At 43.6% G+C, this 22,123-nt stretch overlaps 1 protein-coding gene across 2 annotated transcripts; it reads left to right on the top strand.

Moving 5' to 3' along the window:
- Positions 1-172: 172 nt before the first annotated feature.
- On the top strand, positions 173-21,949 carry LOC149324464 (uncharacterized). 2 transcript variants are annotated; one of them, XM_089565512.1, is made up of 12 exons: positions 173-394; positions 1,107-1,388; positions 4,707-4,884; positions 8,395-8,571; positions 10,221-10,310; positions 12,292-12,457; positions 12,522-12,642; positions 13,479-13,564; positions 16,097-16,292; positions 17,455-17,657; positions 18,398-18,872; positions 21,504-21,949. In XM_089565512.1, exons 1-12 carry the CDS (start codon positions 253-255, stop codon positions 21,854-21,856), a joined length of 2,469 nt encoding a protein of 822 aa, XP_089421638.1. In that variant the 5' UTR covers positions 173-252; the 3' UTR covers positions 21,857-21,949. The 2 variants fall into 2 exon arrangements, with proteins under 2 accessions (XP_089421638.1, XP_089421639.1); XM_089565513.1 differs by having other exon boundaries at positions 177-341.
- The last annotated feature ends 174 nt before the right edge of the window (positions 21,950-22,123 follow it).

Raw genomic sequence — 22,123 nt, 5'->3', positions numbered from 1 at the left:
TTCGTATGTAAACAATATTTTCAAAACCCAGAGTGCAGGAAACGGTGCTCTTATAATATGTTAAAATTCAAAAATTATGCTACTTTTAGTCAAATTGATGATATTTTAATGACAACCTTCTGGTTGTGTATTACGGTAGTGCGCCTTTTCTTAATCGACATATTCGGCTTATGGCGGCTGTGTTGTGACATTTAAAATCGCGTGGCGTTATCGTGACATACTGATTTATTTGCTAATTAAAAGCCTGGAATCATGCCACCCTCTGTTGAGCACAGTGATAAATGGGACGCTGTCTTCGACCTGCTACTCTTCCGGCAGCTCAAGGATGACGTGGATGATACGCTAGTTCAGAAACTCATCAGCTTTCTCGATGCGAGCGTGCAGAACGACGCAGGTACGATTTCGTTCGGCGAGCATTGTCGTCGTTCTTGACGTTCTCAACTCAGTGCAAGTTGCTCAAAGGGGGTGAATTGTGTGCCCGGAAATTGCTTGATTAGTCGTAGTAAAATGTATAAACCTGGCATTCTTCTGCTGATCATGAGTGGGCGGGTTCGATCCCAGTAGCGACGACTGCGTTTCAGTGGAGGCGAAATGCCTCGTAACTGTTTATTCGCTTTGACCCGCAAAAAATTAATTAGTTATAGCAGAAATAGTAATCACTTCACTTTCAGTGGTTTCACGCATTTACGCGGTCTGTTCGTGGAATGGGTGAGTGTGTATTTGCGATCCTCGAACTGTCACTCGGCCATTTTCTTTAAAACATGCCAGGTCGTGAGTGTTAAAATTGTATAGCAGGTTCAATTATCGGAGCTTAGCGCATATGAAATGAGCACATTATATGCTTCGATGACTCCGCAGATATTCAACGCCTACTTCAGTTGAAATCAAATAAAAATCACTGATCGCTCACGCGAATTCGTTTTGAGGCTGCTTCTCGAATCGACTTTTGACCCCTGCGACTTTTATTTTCTGCCTAATTTTTTTTTCTTCTCGCACGACCGCCGAAAGAGGTTGAAACACTTTTTATGCAGCCTCCTGCCTGCTCTCTGTCACTGTTGAATGTCTTAACTGAAGGTCTAATTCCAATTCTAATTGAAATATTTCAGAATTCGGCGCGGAACTGTGGAAGACCTGTAGCATCCTGCCCAAGCTGGAGAAGGCAGTGGCAGTGCCAAGAACGTCCGAGTCTCTCTGCTTTGCCCTTCACCTCATTGCGGCGTTTGGAAAGCTCGAACCGCTGTTTGTATCTTTACGCAATGACTCACGTGTACTGAAGGCTCTGAACAGGATCACCGACAATGCAAATGCCAGCGAACGAGCTGCCTATCTGGGTGCTGTCAGCTCGTTCCTCCGTCACCATTCTGGGCGTAGCTGGTGTGTGGAAAATGGTCAGTCTTATGTTTTTTTGTTCATGATAACTTATGTGGTGTAGTTATGCAGTACAGAACCCTGGCGAAAATTCTAATAGCACAACTATAGTCAGACGCAACTCAAGAACGGAGTAGCTTTTTTCTGTCAAAGGCAGCCGTTCCAGCCAATGGCGTCAGCCAATCACAACTCAAGAACAGAGTAGCTTTTTTCTGTCGAAGGACCCCATTCCAGCCGATAACACCAGCCAATCACAACTCAAGAACAAAGTAGCCTTTTTCCGTCAAAGGACCTCGTTCGAGCCGATAGCATCAGCCGATCACAACTCAAGAATGAAGTAGCTTTTTTCCGTCAAAGGACCCCGTTCCAGCCAGTGGCGTCGGCCGATCCTCATGAACCTGCTAGTGTTGCAATGCAGAGAGCGGCGTGACAATGCAGGGAGGGGTGGTACTATCTCCTTTCCTCTGCCACTCCCTGCATTGTTATGCTAGCAGGCTCATGAGAATCAGCCGACGCCATTGGCTGGAAGGTTCCTATGACGGGGAAAAGCCATTTTGTGCTTGGGTTGTTTCCGACTATAATACCTTATTTGCTTATCGACTACAAATATGCAATTAGTGTAATAAGAAATGCACCTAATAAAAAGTCTGGTAGGCTATTAGGTGATCCCTGACGCTGGGAAATAGTGTTTGCAGGGCCAGCATCATGGCATCTCTATTTGGAGTCGCATGCACTAATGTCCTGGAAAATGTTTGAAAAAGCAGCCTTCACTGGGTTTTTATAGCCTCCCTGATCATATGTATCATGCGTACTATATATATCATATGCATCGTATGTACTAGTTTGTACATATGTACAGTTTTACATGATGCATAAGGGATATCTAAAGATAATCTTTATGCATCATGTAAAACTGAGCAGGTTTGCTTGTGAAATTCTGTTTAAAATTCCAATAATTGCTCACCTGAAAGTAGTTAGTGCTGCTTTCTCTTAGGCTGATTCAAACCCATATCAAACTGATAGGAAGGCTATACTGCAAATAAAAGAATGTATTATGCCAAAAAGAAGTTATGGTAGAATTTTTGCTTTAGTAAGAAAACAAGGTCAAGCTTCTTTTCCTTTGTTAGACAGGTAGTGTTTCATTAACGTGGTAATAAAGTATGCTAAAGTGCTAGAAGAATGTCCCACCTGACAGCTTTGGCCTTGGCTGTGTTGCCATAAATGTTTCCTGTTAAAATTTGTGTCTCTGCTTTCAAGATAGAGGAACTGCATTCTAGATGATACTGTGTTTTAAGCTTCTTCAGTCATTTGGCCACTCAAAAGGTAGATTGAGGGCAAAAAGTTACTGTTACAGTCACAGACATAGTTTTAGTTACCAGCATTGATTTTCCATTTCCTGAGACTGGGACAGGTAACGGTATCGTGCTTGGCAGCTTCCCACCTGTAGTGCTCATGGACGAACCAACAGTCCCACAAATAACTGACATCATCAAGTCATGCATTCGGCATTTCTTCGATGACGGTCATGATTTGCTCCTTTCAGATATCACTCCATACTCAAAAGTGAGCATGCCCTCTTGAGGTTCATAAGGTGTTAGCATATGTTGCAATTTGTAGTACATGTAAGGCTGGATAAGTTTTTCTTTTGTTATTACGATAAAAAACATGACTGAGCCTTTTAAATCATTAAAGCGATGCTTAAAAAGGCTACATTTTATACACACTAAAAGTGTTAAAAGCTTGAGCGTCACGTCCCAGAAATCCAGCTGGGTAAAGCAGCACTTTCTCCTTATTTATTTTCCACGAGGTCTGCTGCTTGTGTATGTGGGAGAGGTAAAGACTTGTGTCCATTTTAATGCTTTAGCATGACAAGCCCCATCGTGAAAAAAAGGCCAGTGTTTGTCAGTGTGGGTGGGTGTGTAGTGTTGTGACTGTGTTTAGTAGTTAAATAAATAAAAGCCTCCTATACTTATTGTCACAAAAAGAATTCCAACGCACTTCAATGCAAATAGGTGAGCTTCGCAGGCGGCTGCTTTAGACCTCTGGGCCATCACCCCAACCTCTCATCACGCATGCTAAACTGCTAGGCTCTTGCACTGTGCTTACACTGCAAGCGCTAGTTTGCACAGCTGTGCACAGAGGGCGCCACAAATCCGTGGCGCACTTGCTTGTTTGTGTCTAAAAGGTGCCAGGAGTGGTTCACAAGTGGCTGCGCCAGTGATTTGCCTTAAGTGGTGTGGCAGTTACCGTATTTTCCGGTGTATAACACACACCCTTGTATAAGACGCACCCGCCATATATGCAGGCTGTCATTGAAAAATTTGGTATATAAAACGCACCCGTATATAAGACACACCCCAGTTTACCCAGTTAGACTAGTGAGGATCAATTAAACACGCTTGCGCGGCCATCACAAAATTCACCGTACCTGTGAGAAATTCTTAAGCAACGCTAAGTGGTCAAAAAAGGCAACACTCGCGCCATTCCCGCCCACGTTTTAGAAAAAAAAAAGGAAGAAAAAACGAAAAACTCTCCCATATGTCCATAAGAACATTTTATTTCTACTTAATACCTTGGAAGTCTTCACCTTCGGATGCGCTATCAAAAAGTTCGCCCATTTCTGGGGGAAACGCGACTGAAACATTCTCTTCACACTACGTACACGGAGAAAACAAAGTTGCAGAGGGTGGCTGAAAAAAGAACGCTGGCTTGTCCTGGCTTGTCTTGACAATGGCGAGAAGCGTGATTGTCGTCATCTTTTGGCATTTCACATTACTTTTGTTGGGGCCTCCGAAACGGTCGCGTGTTTGAAATCCCAGAAGTTGTCATCCGTGCCGTTTCATGATAACGTTCACTTAAAAAAAGCTGCGCACAGCGGTCCCCGTATTGAAGTATTAACCACAACCGCATCATTGTTAGTCATATTTTTTTCGGTAAAAAAAGCTTGAAAATGAACCTGAGTAATTTCTGAACTTGCAAAAAAATGAAAAATTCGCATATAAGACGCACCCTTGTATAGGACGCATCAGCAAGGTTTTTGAAAAAAAGCTGCGTCTTATACACTGGAAAATACGGTAAATTGCTTTGTGGAGGCATGGATCCAGAACCTTCTAAAATGCATACCAGATGCAAAGCGGCAGCTAAAGGAAGCATAGAGAAGCAAAGGGGCTATAATGTTAACGCATCATCATCTCTAATTGTGCAACCCAGTAATTTTAATTATTATTTTCTTTTCATGTGGGCCATCCTCATTTTTTGATCACAGCGCCATGTGTGAAGTCCGCATGTAACTACCATTGCGGTGCATGCGCTTTATGTGTGTCCCTTGCACATTGCAGGGGTTTCCTCAAAGTTACTTCAGTGTCTCCAAGATGCCAGCGTCTTCGTGCAGGGAAAAGCAGAGGCATTTTTTGTCGCCTTTCTCGAGTCGGACCTGAACGAAAGTGATGGCAGCCAAGTCACAGCCTTCCTAGAGAGGGCCTTGACCGAGGAGATGCCACCCAGACAGCGAAAAAAGTGAGAAATTTCTGCTTTCTTTAATGCTCTGATACTAGGTGAGAATGTGTGTGGCTCCACCTGATTACAGTCAAATGACTTCTACCAAGAACTTTGTTAAAGGTGCACTGAAGAGGAATCTGAACTTGTCTTTTTGCCGCGGGAACTCAATCTACACGTTCCTAGCATTCTTAGAAACTGCGACTTATTGCCCTGTGTGGCCGATTCACCTAATTAAATCGAATTAACGTCCGGCTCCCGCCCTTTTTTTTTAATTCTGCCTCGTACGGTGGGCGGAGTCAACCAACGCGTGGAGCGCCTTTCACCCAGTCCCGTGGCGGCTTGCCACTCTGCCCTCGGCGGAGTAATACGTAGTAGTCCATAGTAGCAAATAGTCCACGCGTATTTTTATTTCTGCGGGCTTATTTTGCGGCTATATTATCTGCGAATGATACTATTTATTCATGGAAAGCTAAACAACAAAATAAAGCGAAAGCAAAGCCTCCACGGAGCTGGCTAAAAGGAACTTCACGCGTTGGTCGACTCCGCCCACCGTACGCGGAGAATTAAAAAAATAAAGGCGGGAGCCGGACGTTAATTCGATTTAATTAGGTGAATCGGCCATACAGGGCAATAAGTTGCAGTTTCTAAGAATGCTAGGAACGTGTAGATAGAGTTCCCGCGGCAAAAAGACAAGTTCAGAATCCTCTTCAGTGCACCTTTAACACCCTTGTGTGCAGTTTGGCTTCTTTAAGGAGGAACACTGGTCTTAGACCTATTTTCCTTATTTTTAGTCCAATCCTAATGAAACTGTACCACCTTGCTCAGTTTTTTATACTGATTTCAACAATAAAATTACCTTTCTCATAACTTAGTCTGTTCCCAAGGTAATTAATTTTAATCAGTCACTCATTAGTACCTCGGTGCAAAAAAAACTGCTGAATAAAAAATCATTTTTAATTCATGGCTACATAGTATGGTGAGTGCAGAGTGCAGTAATCAAAACCATTTTTCTATTTTACCCTCATTAGTAATTTTACAGCACTTGGAATATCAACATTCAAGGTGTGAATGTAATACATTGATGAACATTGCGAAATTATAAATTTTTAAGTGCGATTGAACAAACCTGCTTCTATTACCGCACACATTGGGCCTTCAGCTTCCCTTAGCAAGCAATATGACATCTCCATCTGTCCTAGATGTTGAGGTATTGACATACTAAGACAGCCAGATGTCCAAAATTTTCATGCCATTAAATTGTCTGCTCCTACATAAATTCAGCCCACATGATGATCTGTGTTTAATATTATGGTCAAAATGTGTATTTCTTGTAGGAAAAAATTGGTACAGTTGGAAAATAATAGCTGTAGATTCCACAAATGTCATTTTTTGAAAATCGATTTTTTGGTCATTTTTTGGTCTCAAAGACCAGTGTGCCCCCTTAAAGAAGCACTGAGGACAACTCTATTCAATTAATGTTCTCAGTAAAAACTGATTAATAGGCTCTTTCTGGGTGTGTTGATGTTTGTCTGGCAGCAAAAGGCATTAATTGCTGAGAAAAATTGGATTTAAAAATTTTCCCGCCCATAGATTCAAACTCGCGGCCACCATTTTAAAGTTAATGGCGATGTAGCACAGCCTTTAGGATCCGAGCCAAAAAATTGGTGTCAACGCATGCATTTTACTTGCAAAATCAGTCGGTGACAGCAATACCTGTATTTCGTTTTGGGTTTTCTTGCTCATAATAACTTCACTTTCGGTGCGAGTATATGATAAGAATGCGGTACCCTGTTGATGCAAGCCAAGTTCGATGTGTCCTCAGTGTGCTTTCAAAGAGACTTTGACAACGTTAAAGTTGGCCTCTATTGATAGATTTCCCGCATTCTAATGACAAAGATGCCATTTTCGCTGAAAACAAAGTAAAAGGCCAAAAAATGAAATATAGGTGTCACCGTCATCGGCTAACATTGCAAGTGAACCAATTTTTGAGTGCAGATCCCAGAGGCTAGGCTACTACTCTGCCATTCACATCTAAACGGTGATCACGGAGTCCTTTCAAAATGTGCAGACATCACGAGTTTTGATAAGAGTGGTGGAAAAAATTTTAAAGGCAGTTTTCTTAGCAATCAAATTACTGGGGGCACTTAAGGAGCTTGCATGTGAGTAATGCGAAAGCTTTGCAGTTCTATTCCGATTCTATTTCAAGTCTATTTCGATACTATTCCAAATCTGTTCTAGTTCTGATCTATTTCTTTATCGTTGCTGCAGTTGTAAGTACTATTACTGGTTAGCATTTCATATTTTCCTGCCTTTGACGATGTCACGCTGTTTCAACCAGTCGCAAGTTTTGTAAGGGCGCTACTTTTTGGGTGATGCTGGGTTTTCGTATCGATGGGCCATTTAACACTTTGTCACTCTTCTGAGTAATATTATTTCATGTTGTGGATCTGCGTTTTGCTTGTGTTCTTGATTACATCACATAACCATTGTAACATCGGGCAAGGAGGCCGTACGAAGAGACGAGACTCAACATAAACTGGGACCAAAGACGCAATTCATTAGACGTACACAAGTATTTATAGACAACAAGCACATGACACAAACAGCCGAACAACAAGTACACATAAACGCAAGCAAGCAAATAGTCAATCCATCAATTCGAATCCAAAATCAAAACCAACGGATACAACAACCATGATGCCCCCTACATCTACAGAGCTGTCGTGTCATGCCCTTAAAGGTGCACTGAAGAGGATTCTGAACATGTCTTTTTGCCGCGGGAACTCGATCCACACGTTCCTAGCATTCTTAGAAACAGTGACTTATTGCCCTGTGTGGCTGATTTCCCCAATTAAAACGAATTAACGTCCGGCTCCCGCCTTTTTTTTTTAATTCTGCCTCGTACGGTGGGCGGAGTCGACCAACGCGTGGAGCGCCGATCACCCAGTCCCGTGGAGGCTTTGCTTTCGCTTTATTTTGTTTTTTAGGTTCCCGTGAATAAATAGTTTCATTCGCAGATAATATAGCCGCAAAATAAGCCCGAAGAAATAAAAATATGCGCGGACCATTTGCTACTACGGACTACTACGTATTACTCCGCCGATGGCAGAGCGGCAAGCCGCCACGGGACTGGGTGAAAGGCGCTCGACGCGTTGGTCGACTCCGCCCACCGTACGAGGCAGAATTGAAAAAAAAAAGGCGGGAGCCGGACGTTAATTCGATTTAATAGGGGAAATCGGCCACACAGGGCAGTAAATCGCAGTTTCTAAGAAAGCTCGGAACGTGTAAATCGAGTTCCTGGGGCAAAAAGACAAGTTCAGATTCCTCTTCAGTGCACCTTTAAGACGGAACATAAGTGTCCCCTGAATTTGTACACATATTCTTACCTAATTTTGTTTTGTTTTGTAGAAAGGGTTAGCATCACCATTTGTGATAGTTCAAACTCTATGTCACTTTGCAGCTTTGCTCATTTTAGGCTGGCTTTGTCCTGGCGAGCTTTTTCAAGTTAGCATGACCAATCTTTTGCAGGTGCTTGCACATTGTTCGGTCCCTGCTTGGAAAGGATTTGGCGCTTAGCAGCCGACTTTGCTCGGACTTTGACCTTCATCGACGCCTCCTTGATTCCTGTGTTACCTGGCTGTCGTCGTCAACGGATGTGGCAACAGCAGCCGCGGATGTCCTTGCCAAGCTTTTAGCTTCAGTGCAGTATGTAGAACAACCTTTGTCATCTTTCATATTGATGTACAGTCTTAACCCTTTGAAGGTTTTTGCCGTATATGTACGGCGGCGGTTTTCTGTCCCACAAGGTCTTTGCCGTACGGGTACGGTTTCGATCTTCCGTTTGAAATTTGGGCCAAAAGAACAATGCGTGCTCACTGGGGGGTGCTGCCACCTCTTAGGACTTGCAAGAGGTGCTTGAATTTTGTGCTGCCTTCTTACGGAGATAAGCAGAACTTATGTCTAGCTTTAGCGCGGCGGCACAGACTGCGGCAACACCCCTTTTGTAGTTTTGGTTTCGCCGCGTGATCGCAACGGAGTCGCGCGAAATTTGAGTTTGCTTTTTGTCAGCACTATCTTGCAGGGGCTGCCGAAGTTGATCTTTATTGGCGCTTCTCTTAGCTTGCTTATTGCTTATCACCGTTGCTCGCGAGGTATTCTCGCCCTCTGTGGCAACGCGCCTACGCGGTTTCGATTCCGCCGCGGGATCGCAACGGAGTCGCGCGAAACGTGTTTTCTCTTTGTGGGCACTGTTTTGCAGAGGCGGCGAAAGTTGATTTCTATCTTTATTGGTGCTGCTCTTAGCTTGCCTATCACCGTTGCTATTCTATTCTATTGAACATTTTCCAGTTTTGAGTGATGCTGCCACCAAAGTACTGTTCCTAATGTTTTTTTACTATTTATTCTCGATTATATATATTTTGTAGATTCAAGATCCGCAATAAAGTAATTTGACCACCTGGGAAAGTTTTCTTCAAAATAATTCGACCCTCAAAGGGTTAAATGTGTGAGATATGTGCTCTAGCTAGTGAGGGAACTGTCACCATTTTGCAGATAGCTACAGAAAGCAAAGCAGGCCAGTTTGGCGAATATAAATTTGTGAAAACTTATTGCTTACCAACTGCGATTAAAATAAAATTGCACAAAAAGCATGTTGTGGTTCAGCCACTTACTCGTATCTGAAATTTCGTCTACTTGGTGTTGAAAAAGATACCCTCAAATCTTTGAATTCGAAGGCTTCCTGAGAGGTGTCTGCTTTGACGCAACATAAAGTTGAGCACAGAAAGTTGTCAAGACATGTTGGTCAAAGTAATGTAGAACCCCAAATCTTTTTAATTATAATTTTGTAATAAGGGAGTAATTACTCATTGGCATCCACCCAAGCGCAGCCAACACTGTTCCCACTTTGAGTTATTGATCAATTTGCTCTCGCCCTACCATAAGCTTGCCGTCCCGGTTAGCTCAGTTGGTAGAGCGACTGCTCCGGTGAAGCGGTGGTCCCGGGTTCGAACCCCGGACCAGGACGAATTTTTCTTTAACTACGAAGTTTCTGAGAAAGCTGTATAGCTTTCCTTTGTAGCCATATGGCTGCGCTCGGGTGGATGCCAATGAGTAATTACTCCCTTATTACAAATTTACTCCACCTTGAGGGATTCCTTTAAACATTTGACCAATTATAATTTTGAGGCTGTGCCCTAGGTGTGGGGCTGACATGTACTAAAGCTTACCACATCGGCATGCTTGTGATAAAGCTGTCATCATGTAAATTCTTGTGCAGTGACTTTTTAGTATATCAAATGACTTCCGAAGAGTCATCACTTTTTTGCTGCGTTTTTTCTCCACTTTGATTCCTATAGTGACGAGAGCCTTTTCCATGCGGCGCTGAATTCACTCAGTGGGAACAAGTTGGTGTGCATCAAGTTAGCAGCAAGCTTCATTCAAGAAAGGCAAGTCTTATTCAAACCTTTCTTGTGGTAATTAAGAGTGTTCTGCAAAGGAATATAAGTATGTTGCCCTGTTAGTTCACCGTCTTTCGGAGTTGCTTTGGCTGTGCACTGTTGTATCAAGAATGAGCAAAAATGAAGGGATTTAATTTGAAGGGGGGACACTGGTCTTGAAATGAAAATTTTATTAATTTAGTCATAGCTATGAAACTTTCAGGGCACATGTATTTTTGTGCACTGATTCTAGATATGTCATTTAATTTCATGTAAAACAATTCCTTGAGCACTTGTGCACTTTTTATGCAAGTATTTTGCGGAGAGTTTTGAAGAAAATTTGCTGCAGGAAACTCGCTAGAATGTATGCCATTGGGTTCTCTTGACACCAAGGAATGCAAAAAGGGTAAAATTATCATCCTGGCTCTCATAGAACTTGAGTAATAGGGTACTGAAGCTGCCACTTCAGAAACATGAATACACACTTTCCTTCTCATTTCTGAAGCGACACCTTCAAAACTCTATAACTTAAGTTCTATGATAGGCAGGATGATAATTTCACCCTTATTCTATTCCTTGGTGTCAAGAGAACCCAATGGCATACATTTCAGCGAGTTTCCCGCAGCAAATTTTCTTCAAAACTCTCCTCAAAATACCAGCATAAAAAGTGCATAAGTGCTCAAGGAATTGTTTTACATGAAATTAAATGACATATTTAGAATCAGCACACAAAAATGCATATTCCCTGAAGATTTCGTAACTGTGACTTCATTAATAAAAATTTTTTTTTCAAGACCAGTGTCCCCCCTTAACTGCAGTACAGACACGATCACACTTGTCTACAGTGCTCGAGCGGTGTGCTGCGGAGCGAATGAGGTGAAATCTTATGGCAGCTGCTTTGCTAAGAATGAGGAGGTGCTTGTGTCCATTTGGCTTGCTTGAATGCAAGTATATTACCTGTAAAAGTCAATACCTGCTTTGGAATTTTGCTTTATTTTCTCTGCACAGCACCGCTCGAGCACTCTAAACAAGTATCATCGGGTCTGTACGTCTCGTAGTACGATGACCTTACAGCGTGTGTCAGATGCTAGCACTGCAGGATCATTCTTCCATGTTTATACTTGTGCCAGCTTTACTGCTCAAATTTTACTCATTATGAATATTTCAGCTAGGAATAAGCCTTTTGCCGCCGAACAAAAATTTAACAGAGCCTGAAGAAGCCAGACAATTTACTTTTGCTGAAGATAAAACTTGAATAATTGTTTTCAGTGTCCTTTAGGGAGGACACTGGTCTTGAAAAAAAAATTTTTATTAATGAAGTCACAGTTACGAAATCTTCAGGGAATATGTATTTTTGTGTGCTGATTCTAAATATGCCATTTAATTTTATGTAAAACAATTCCTTGAGCACTTATGCACATTTTATGCTAGTATTTTGCGGAGAGCTTTGAAGAAAATTTGCTGCGGGAGACTCGCTGAAATGTATGCCATTGGGTTCTCTTGACACCAAGAAATACAATAAGGGTGAAATTGTCTTCCTGCCTATCATAGAACTTGAGTTATAGAGTTTTGAAGTTGTCGCTTCAGAAATGAGAAGGAAATGTGTATTCCTCTGTGTGAAGTGGCAGCTTCAGTACCCTATTACTCAAGTTCTATGAGAGCCAGGATGATAATTTTACCCTTATTGTATTCCTTGGTGTCAACAGAACCCAATGGCATACATTTCAGCGAGTTTCCTGCAGCAAATTTTCTTCAAAAATCTCTGCAAAATACTTGCATAAAAAGTGCATAAGTGCTCAAGGAATTGTTTTACATGAAATTAAATGACATACTATCTAGAATCAGCGCACAAAAATACATGTGCCCTGAAAATTTCATAACTATGACTAAATTAATAAAATTTTCTATTCAAGACCAGTGTCCCCCCTTAAACACAGCACGTGTTACTGTGAGTATACTCACCTGTGTTTTTTTCTTTGTTCATTACCAGTGCTCCTTCACGCCTCAGCAGAGAACTCGAGGATAAGATTGCAGAGATCATAACGGGCCCCATAGTTGCCAGCGAATCTGAGTCTGGAGACAAGTCGAAAGAGAGGGCACTGCAATCAGCGGCCATCTGTGAGCTGAAGAGAGCAGTTCCCCGCTTCTCGCACTCGGTACGTACAAAGCCGACAACTTTCTCAGAATCCACCGTTAAGTCTTTTTCGTACCTCCATCTAGGCGAGCCATGAAATGGTGGCCGACAAGGTAGCACACTTTCTTCTGCATTCTTCTGCTGCCAAGGTGACACGGATCCTTTCAGTTGCCCTTGAGTGCTTTGCATTGATCGTCAGAAAGATGGGTGAGCATTGTGTTCGTTCTTGGCTTTCCGAATTTTTTTTGCTTTGCAAATATTGGCGCACTCACTGCTACCAATTGTATGCATTGCACCTTTCTGGGATCCTTGATTTCCTGAAATACATACTTACAATACGTTTCACAGTAGTGTTTCAAGAAGTGGTCACTAGAGTACAGAGTAATTGTTTCCGAGTCTTAAAGAACCCGTGGTCGGACTTCTAAGTTCCTTCTCAAAGCTCAAGCAGTGATCAAGAAACTTACACTTACCTTTGTAGGAATTGCATTAAAAACAAGTGATGACAGCAACAAGTGTAAAAACTTGTGCTTGTTGCTTGAATGAGAGCAAGTTCCCACTAAAGCAAACCTTCCAAATGACTGCTGATGTTCTCTTGACATATGTACCGCACATTCCAGATATTTGTGGGATATTCTTTTATTTTCATTAGATGTCTCTTGAACAATGAGGAAACCCAGAGATAATTTTATTGGTTACTATGAAATAGCACGTAAAAGACGACAATGGCGGGAAGAAAACACACAGAGTGAGCGCTTGTTGTGTTCATCTTTCCGTTGTGCCCTTACCCTTGTTCAGAAATAAAAATATTTTAATATCCCAGGCATCCGTTTTGCATCGAGAAGTGAATGTTGTGGACATCCATTACAGATATCTCCGCACGAAGATGTTTAGATTTGTGTTGTACACTTCATGAGCGTCCACGGATACCGTAATTAGTTGAGCCCACATAGATCTACAACGCATGCTTTCAAGAGCAGGATACTTTCTGACATGTTATGTTCTAAACATTTTTTTTTTTGATGTTTTGAATTCTGTGCTGGCAGATCTTAAGCAGACTGACCCTGCGAAACTGAAGAACTATCTGGACACTCTGGCACCTTTTCTTCGAGACGCAAATGTGTCAGCTCATGTGAGTTAGCAGCAGCGTTTTTTGTCGTTATTTATTGTGCTCACAAAGAACATGTGCTTGTATTGGTAGTGCAGCAAGGTATCATTCTTTTTATAGTTCACTGTTTTTCGCCGCCATTGTGAAATAATTGCCATCTGTGTGCTCCCCTTCAAGAGACGAGATGCACTTCGTTTTCTCTCAAATTACGGTGTTAATTCTCATTACCTTTTTGTAGTGACCTGCCCAATGACCTCGGTTATGGTTCGTCAGTGCTACCTGTCTTTAATTGTCACCATCCACTAGTTAATAGGTGGCTGACTGGCCTCACTATCTGCTCTTTTATTTTTATTAGTTCGATGGCAGTCATTAGAGTCGCATTGACAAAACTTCTTCCTGGTTCAAACTTTACAGCACAGCTGTTAGTTGCTCACTTGTGACGTGAATGACGTTGTTGGCGTATGCTCATATGATTGCGATGTCACTGTCACGTGATCGGTGACTTCACCAGCAGGGAGGAATTATCCAAGTGCGCTCTGCACAGGTATTGGTGTTATCAAAAATGGAGGGGACACTTAAAGGTGCACTGAAGAGGAATCTGAACTCGCCTTTTTGCCGCGGGAATTCGATCTACACGTTCTGAGCATTCTTAGAAACTGCGATTTATTGACTTGTGTGGCCGATTTCCCTAATTAAATCGAATTAATGTCCGGCTCCCGCTTTTTTTTTTTTATTCTTCCTCGTACGGTGGGCGGAGTCGACCAACGCGCGGAATGCCTTTCAGCCAGTCCCGTGGCGGCTTGCCGCTCTGCCATCGGTGGAGTAATACGTAGTAATCCGCAGAAGCAAATAGTCCGCGCATATTTTTATTTCTGCGGGCTTATTTTGCGGCTATATTGTCTGCGAATGAAACTATTTATGCAAGGAAACCTAAAAAACAACATAAAGCGAAAGCAAAGCCTCCGCGGAGCTGGCTGAAAGGCACTCCACGCGTTGGTCGACTCCGGCCACCGTACCAGGGCGAATTCAAAAGTAAAAGCGGGAGCCGGACGTTAATTCGATTTAATTAGGGAATTCGGCCACACAGGGCAATAAGTCACTGTTTCTAAGAATGCTAGGAACGTGTGGATGGAGTTCCCGCGGCAAAAAGGCATGTTCAGAATCCTCTTCAGTGCACCTTTAAGCTACGCCTTAAGGGTATGATGGGATAGCTTTAGTGGGTTAATACCCATATATGCTGAATTGGTCATCTTCTACTTAACATTCATAGATTGCTGAGAATCCTCATACCCCTCCTGGCACAGTTGTGCGGCGGTTCAACGATGCTCCACTGCCCTGCGGTGGCAGGTGCTGCCACCGGGTGGGACTTGTTCAATCCAGGTTGCTCTTCCCAGCAGCCTCTACGGTGGGCAGTGTGCTCACAATTCAGTGGGCAGATTGTGATGACATCACAAGCTCATGTGACTTAACTGGCCCACCTACCTCCTTGGTTGCTTCTCTGGGGGCTTTTCGCAAATTTCTCGCTCACGGTCAACGACGCTGCGGCCACTGGATCTTCTGCGACACGAGCTCCCTATCCCTGTCGCGTTAAAAGGGCAAAGAATAGCATAGCAAAAGAATCGCAAAGCACAAACAGCTGTGCTGGTCAAGCACTTCAATGAGAAAGCACAATCATAGATCCATTTTTGCCACATTTTTTTGCCTTGGTCTCATATGTGCCCATATATCGCTCATATATCAAGTGCTCATATACAGGGTGTTTCACCTAAGACTTTCTGCAATTTTTAAAAATAAGCTATTTGAATTAGATGCGCAATTTTTCTGGCATAGCATTGTCAGTGGTGTAGTACATCATAATTAAACTAAGACGTGCTAACTAGCAGGCTTGTTAACCAATATTTAATAGTTAACTTTTAAACTATTACCGTTGGGCTCCTTAATTATTGAGAGGCATGCAGCCCACCGTAAGTAATGTCCATATCCGTTTTTAGAATTTTGAGAACGCGATTATCCTCGGCGCTGTGGCCCAACAAATTTCGCCTACATCGCACCAAAATGCATGCGGTTTGAGAAGCTTGCAGGCAAAGCAACCTCTCCAGTGAGCCTAACTCGTCGAAATAGCCAAAATTTGTTGGGCCACAGCGCCGAGGATAATCGCGTTCTCGAAATTCTAAAAACGGATATGGACATTACTTACGGTGGGCTACATGCCTCTCAATAATTAAGGAGCCCAACGGTAATAGTCTAAAAGTTAACTATTAAATATTGGTTAACAAGCCTGCTAGTTAGCACGTCTTAGCTGCATTATGATGTACTACACCACTGACAATGCTATGCCAGAAAAAGCGCGCATCTAATTCAAATAGCTTATTTTTAAAAATTGTAGAAAGTCTTAGGTGAAACACCCTGTATAGCGAGTACATCGCTCATGATGAAAAGGTCTAATATGTGAGCCACGGCATTGCTGAGAAGAAAGGTATATTGTTTTGATGATTAATATTTTGATCCGAGTTATTTGTATCTAATTAAGCTGCACGTGCATTCGCCTATGTGCAGGCACTGAAGCAAGCCCTCACAATATCTGTGACGCTGTCGTGTGCGGCATTCTCAACTGCGAGCGAGAATTTCGACTGGCGGCCATGTGGCGCCCTCTGCTTCTTTGGCGAATCACTCCAGCGTCAGCTGGTGTCAACAGAGCCGCAGTTTGTAGAAGCTGCGCTGGATGCTTTCAGTGGGATCAGAGATGACGTAGGTATGTAATGCTATGTGGGTGTGCAATTGTGGTCTTAGTCAGGGTCAAAGGCGACTGTGCATGATTGTCAAGTTTCGGGGAAACTTGCTAAGTCGCTTGCACTCACTAACTCTCACTCACTCAGACTTACATGCACTCTGCCCCATACTTATTCTCCAAGACTTGATAAGTATCACTGAAAATGAAGTCAGAGGGGATTTTTTTGATCCATCTGGGACCAGAACAGGATTGGGTTGCTGATGACTTATTCTTTTATGCACTCATTTCATGTAACATGCACGCTTGCGTTCTGCCTTGTACATTCAGCCTCTAAACAGGAAAAAAAAAAGATTCTTTTCTCTTCAGTATGGATGCATATAAGCATATGTCCATGCTGTGTTGTCATGTGGCTTTAAAAGAGGGCTCAGCAGCTTGCAGACAGTATTTGGATGTCGTCATGTATCTCACACTGTACTATCATAAAGAGTTACTCGCTTTTACATGCCTTTTTTTTAACATAAATTTTACTTGGGGTTCAAATGTTGGGCCACAGTAGATAAAGAACCTTTGCTTTGACGCAGCTTTGGCAAGATCAGTGTTGCATCTGTAAGCCTCTCTCTCAGATCATGAATGGCAGTTTACCAATATCCCTCAAGAGAAAAGTATACAGCAGCTGTATCTTACCAGTACTCACCTATAGGGCAGAAATGTGGAGGCTAACAAAGAGGGTTCAGCTTAAGTTAAGGACAACGCAGCGAGCTATGGAAAGAAATATGATAGGTGTGACGTTAAGAGATCAGAAGAGGGCGGAGTGGGTGAGGGAACAAACGCGGGTTAATGACATCCTAGTTGAAATCTAGAGGAAGAAGTGAGCTTGGGCAGGGCATGTAATGCGAAGGCAAGATAACCGCTGGTCCTTAAGGGTAACGGAGTGGATTCCAAGAGACGGCAAGCGTAGCAGGGGCGGCAGAAAGTTAGATGGGCGGATGAGATTAAGAAATTTGCGGGAATACGGTGGCCGCAACTGGCAAAGGACAGGGTTAATTGGAGAGACATGGGAGAGGCCTTTGCCCTGCAGTGGGCTTAGTCAGGCTGATGATGAGCTTTGGAAAGATCAATGTTGCATCTGTAAACCTGCAAACTGGATCGAGTTGTCTCTCTTCACATTTCCATTTGCCCCCAGAGGGATTGAAATTTGGAAAAGGCTCCCCGGGATTGGCCTGTCTTGTGGATTGGCTCCAGCATTATGGATTGGCCCGGTTTGCGTGGGACAACCTACGCAACAACGACGGTGGGGTGCGGGCATCTGCCATTTCTGCAGTCGGAAAACTGTTTGTGCAAGACTGGCTGTGGGAGCATTTTTCCAGCCGTCTGTCGCTCACTGAGGTGAGGACTCCTCCAACACTTGGCCGCGTTATGAACCTGTTGCAGCCAGATCTGCATAACCATACCATTTGTGATTGTTTCTATGGGTCCCTTAGTGCAAGAAACAGCATGCTTATTGGCCTGAAATTTGGATGTCTACTTTCTTATCATTTTAATCCATGAAACACTGCTGATATAGGGTATATCGAAGCAGGGAAGGCAAGATGTATCATTACATCAGTGCGGTGATATGAAGCACACAAAGTTATCACCATTATATCATGTGCATTATTATATCAGTGATACCGTGCGTAAAAAATGCAGCGCATCAATGCAGTACATCTAGATGACTAGTGAAGACCAAAAAAAATTAAAGGCTAGCCAGCACGTTAGTCAAATGACAAAAAAAAAAATGCTAAAATTATTGGGTAGCTTTTGGTTCCTGGAAAACAATATTAAAACTTATATAGTAGGTTTTAAATGATATGTAGAAACAGGTAAATTATTATTAAGAGGTACAATTTTTCAGCTGTGCTTATGACGCTTTTTTGTGCTTGTTTGCACTGCAGAATTTTATCACAGCAGAGACAAAACCTCTAACAAATGGAGAAGCATTGTCTGATGTCTACCTTACCATGTGTAAGCTTAATCGTGCTAAGAAGCTTTGAGTGTTTCGTGTACTAAAAGCCAGTGCTCAGGAATTACTTCCCATAGGCGCATAATGTTTCACGAAGGACACACCACTTTTGTTGCTCCTTCAGGAGGACGTAATCAGGGAAATGACGTCAATGGCCGTGGCAGATGTGGATGTGTTTGCTCGGAGATCCGCAGCGTCCGCCCTTTGTGTCTGGCTTGACCGGGATTGCCTGGGCCTGCGCGTGAAACAGCCAATTGCCCTGCGGGACAGTGCATCGAAAATGCTGAGCCAGGACCTGGATGCCGAAGTTCAGCTGGCCGGACTCTCCTTGTGGAAGGCGATCCTCGAACAAAGTCTCAGCGCAGCGAGCATTCGTACCGATGCTTCTGCGAGGGACGTGCTTAGAGAGGCGGATCTTGCGGGCTTTGGTGCATCCGTGAAGAAAGCAATGGCTGCGGATGCGGACCAGCAAGTTCGTCTGGCTGCGTGCGCATTCTTATGTCACCTTTCTGCGAAGTTGCACGACCAGTTTTCATTTTCCGCTGTCCCGTCTGAGACAGGAAGTGGAGACGGCAAAGTTTGTGCCACGAGTCATGAAGGTAAGACAGTTCTCGGTTTCGCAATTGCATGCGTGTGGGTGGTTTTCTTTTGAGTACACGATATTCCGGTCACAACTTCAAGGTACGGGAATGTTTTTCAAATGCGTTCAGCGGGAATACATTAGGTGAGCTGAAGGCTGCCATGATTCGTGAAGATAACATTAGGATAGACTAACAGTGTAGTACTTTGCTTGGGGCAGGATGAAATGGGTGAGGTGCGTTTCTGCAGCCAACGCAAAGTCATGGGAATATCGTCTGCTAGCTACTTCAGGTTCCAAATTGTTCAACTGATTGCATGTTTTGCCCTATTCACCGCGTAATTTGACATCGTTTATGCGATAAATAACTCCTGGTGCTAGTCGCTGATTGCACTGAAGCATCGAAAAAAAAATTCACCTTCGCCTCGTGCACAGTCTGCAAGTTGATTCGCCTTGTAGACTGCCGCAGTTGTGATTTTAGGGCGACGAAACGAGCCTGGTACCCAACGCACTTTTCGCTCTAATGTGGTACGTTGCGCAGCGCAGGGCTAATCATACATGCGATTGAAGTAAGTAACGTGGTGATCTTGACTTACGCAACGCATTTCCAACGGATCACTGAAAGCAGTAAGTACTCGATAAAATATTTCTTCTCCAGAACACGCGGGCATGCCATTTCATTTTATTCACGCAGCTCCATACAACGCAGCGTGGCATATACAATCTAGCGCCGCTACTCTTCTTTGCGGCCTGTTCTCACATGAAATGCCACCTGCACTGCATCTGGAATAATAAAAGGGCGACAAGGCAATTTATTATTGCATAATGCGATGTGCTGAGACGCGCGCCGCGCGCAGTGGCATATATGGGTCGTCTGCTAGCACACTGGCGGCTCTACACGCTGTCAGGAAAATACGAGCATCGTCTAATCAGCTGCACAGACTGCAGTTTATCAAAGTGCAGCAAAAAACGGCTGTATAATGACTTATGCGCTAAACATGTCGAAACGCACACGAAATCATCTTCAGCGCATATGCACAACAGACATGGGCTATACGGCGGCCGGCATATATCAACCATAAAAAAATACGCTTACCTCTCTAGATTGTTCATTTCAGTGCTCAGGTCATGCAGATACGTAGTACGGGCTTCTCTTTCGATGCTTCAGTGCAATCAGTGACTAGTACCAAGAGTTATTTATCGCATACACCATGCCAACTTACGCTGTGAATAGGACGAAACATGCAGTCAGTTGGGCAATTTGGAACCGGAAGTAGCTAGCAGTCGATTTTCCCATGACTCATTGCGCTGGCTGCGGAAACGCACCTCACCCATACTAACTGTTGAAAGTTGCAGCACTGCTTAGCAGGGTTTGATGTTTATTCTGCCAGTCAAAAATGGCAACTTTTCGTTTGAGGGCTTAACAAGTTAGAACTAGTCTGTTACAAAAGACTCCCGTAGATGGCGCCAGCTACACCAGCTGCGCATCGGAAACCCGTGACCGTCAGGCCCTTGGGCCATGCAGACGCGCTCGTACGGCTTGGTTAAAGTGGGGCATTGTTTCTTATGGTCTTTCATATAATAATTGTGAAAGAGGATGCATGGGCGAAAGGAACCGCTGTCGCGTCATACCCAATCAAAAGTGGAGCTGAAGTGTCCACCAGTCTTTCCACGTTTTGTGCTGTCCTCGACATAGCAGGTTGTGTGCTGCAGTTTCCCTTTGCCAGGTCGATTGGGAACGGAAGTGTTGAGCATCGTTACAAATCAACATGCACGGCGTGAGATGGCGGGGAGGGGGGGGGGGGGGGGTGTCGTTTTGGCCCTCTGTATATGCCAAATACATCAGCTGCAAAGGGGCCTTCCACGCGAAAGCTATTCGTTTGTTATATCAATTATTTCGTTAAGTTAGCTTTTACTGCAGATTCCAGTTGGTTTGAGTTGGACTGGAAGCTCATAGGTTAGAGCCCTCGGCTGATGAGCCCAGTGACCAGGGTTCAATCCGGCCACGGTGGCTGTGTTTCAGTGGAGGTGATATACAAATGACCCCAGTGTGCTGTACGATGTTAGTGGACATTAGAGAACCCCAGGTGGTCGAAATAATCTGGAGCCCTCCACTATAGCGCCCTCTGTCTTCTTTCACTCTCTCTTTCATTCATGGCACAGTTGAGGTGTCCGCCAAGAAGTGAGACAGTTACTGCACCTTTTCCTTTCTTCAAAAACTGTTAATTTTCATCTCGTAGCAGGATATAACTAAACAGTTAGCAGCTGGTAACAGTGTGCCCACGGCATCCTGTATCACTTCTCTATAGCTCTTCAGTTACTAATTGCAACAGTGAACAAAATCAGATTTTTAATGTCTGCCTGTAGCCAACAAGCCAGAGGCATCAAAATTTTTGAGCATATCATTTCGTCTCATGATTAGCTTCTTTTTAATTAACAAGAAACGCTTTAACAACGGTCTGTTTATTGTCACGAAGGAATTCTGCTCGACAGCCCTGAATGTGGGCGGAGCTTCACTGGAGACTTGAGTTGTATCCAATCATAGTGCCGTTCATACTCCTAATGTTTGACACATATTTCGCACTCTCTTGATTATATTACGGGCTTTTCTAAGGAAGTGCTTCTTAGTGGGCCTGCATTGTCGCACCACCAGGAGATCCGGTTGAGCGCACTGAAGCTGAAGCCACCATGGATTGCAACGACGCTACTGCGGACACCGATCGTGCGGCGGCCATGGAGGAAGTGCTCGACTTGGCCGTTTCAGAATGCCTTCAAAGGAAGCTGAAGCTTCCGGAAGATGTTCAGAAGCCAACAGTGCCCATAGCTGTGGGGAGCTTGGACTCCACTGTAAGCACTGTGGACCTCCTGGCAAGTCTCTCTTCACCCAGCACATCAAAGGACTGTGATGTAGAGAGCGGCTCATGTGATTTTCAAACCTGTGCTTCTCTGATCGAGGATCTTTTGGCTGCTGCTGCTTCCGAACATTGTGACAGGGACTGCTACTGAATGCCTGACAAAGTCGTTGCCATTGTACTGTTTCATTAGGTGGATGAGTAGGATGAACTCACGGAAACCTTCAATAAAACTTCCATTATTTGATACTTTTTTATAGCAGTGGTGACATCCGTAGATATCTGTAGAACATGCACAGGATTGTGTAGTCACTTTATTGCTTCCGCCATAAATTCTGCCTTTGTGTTGCCATAGCTCTCTAAAGTCTGAAGTTTTTCTTGGCAGCAGCTCACGGTTGTTTCGGAATTTCGCCTTTTGAAT

The sequence above is a fragment of the Amblyomma mixtum genome, unplaced genomic scaffold (assembly GCF_055824585.1).
Source record: "Amblyomma mixtum isolate Tamu unplaced genomic scaffold, ASM5582458v1 scaffold_29, whole genome shotgun sequence".
Classification (NCBI taxonomy): domain Eukaryota; kingdom Metazoa; phylum Arthropoda; class Arachnida; order Ixodida; family Ixodidae; genus Amblyomma; species Amblyomma mixtum.
Note: the sequence above shows the minus strand (reverse complement) of the source record. Positions and strands in the feature narration are given on the sequence as shown.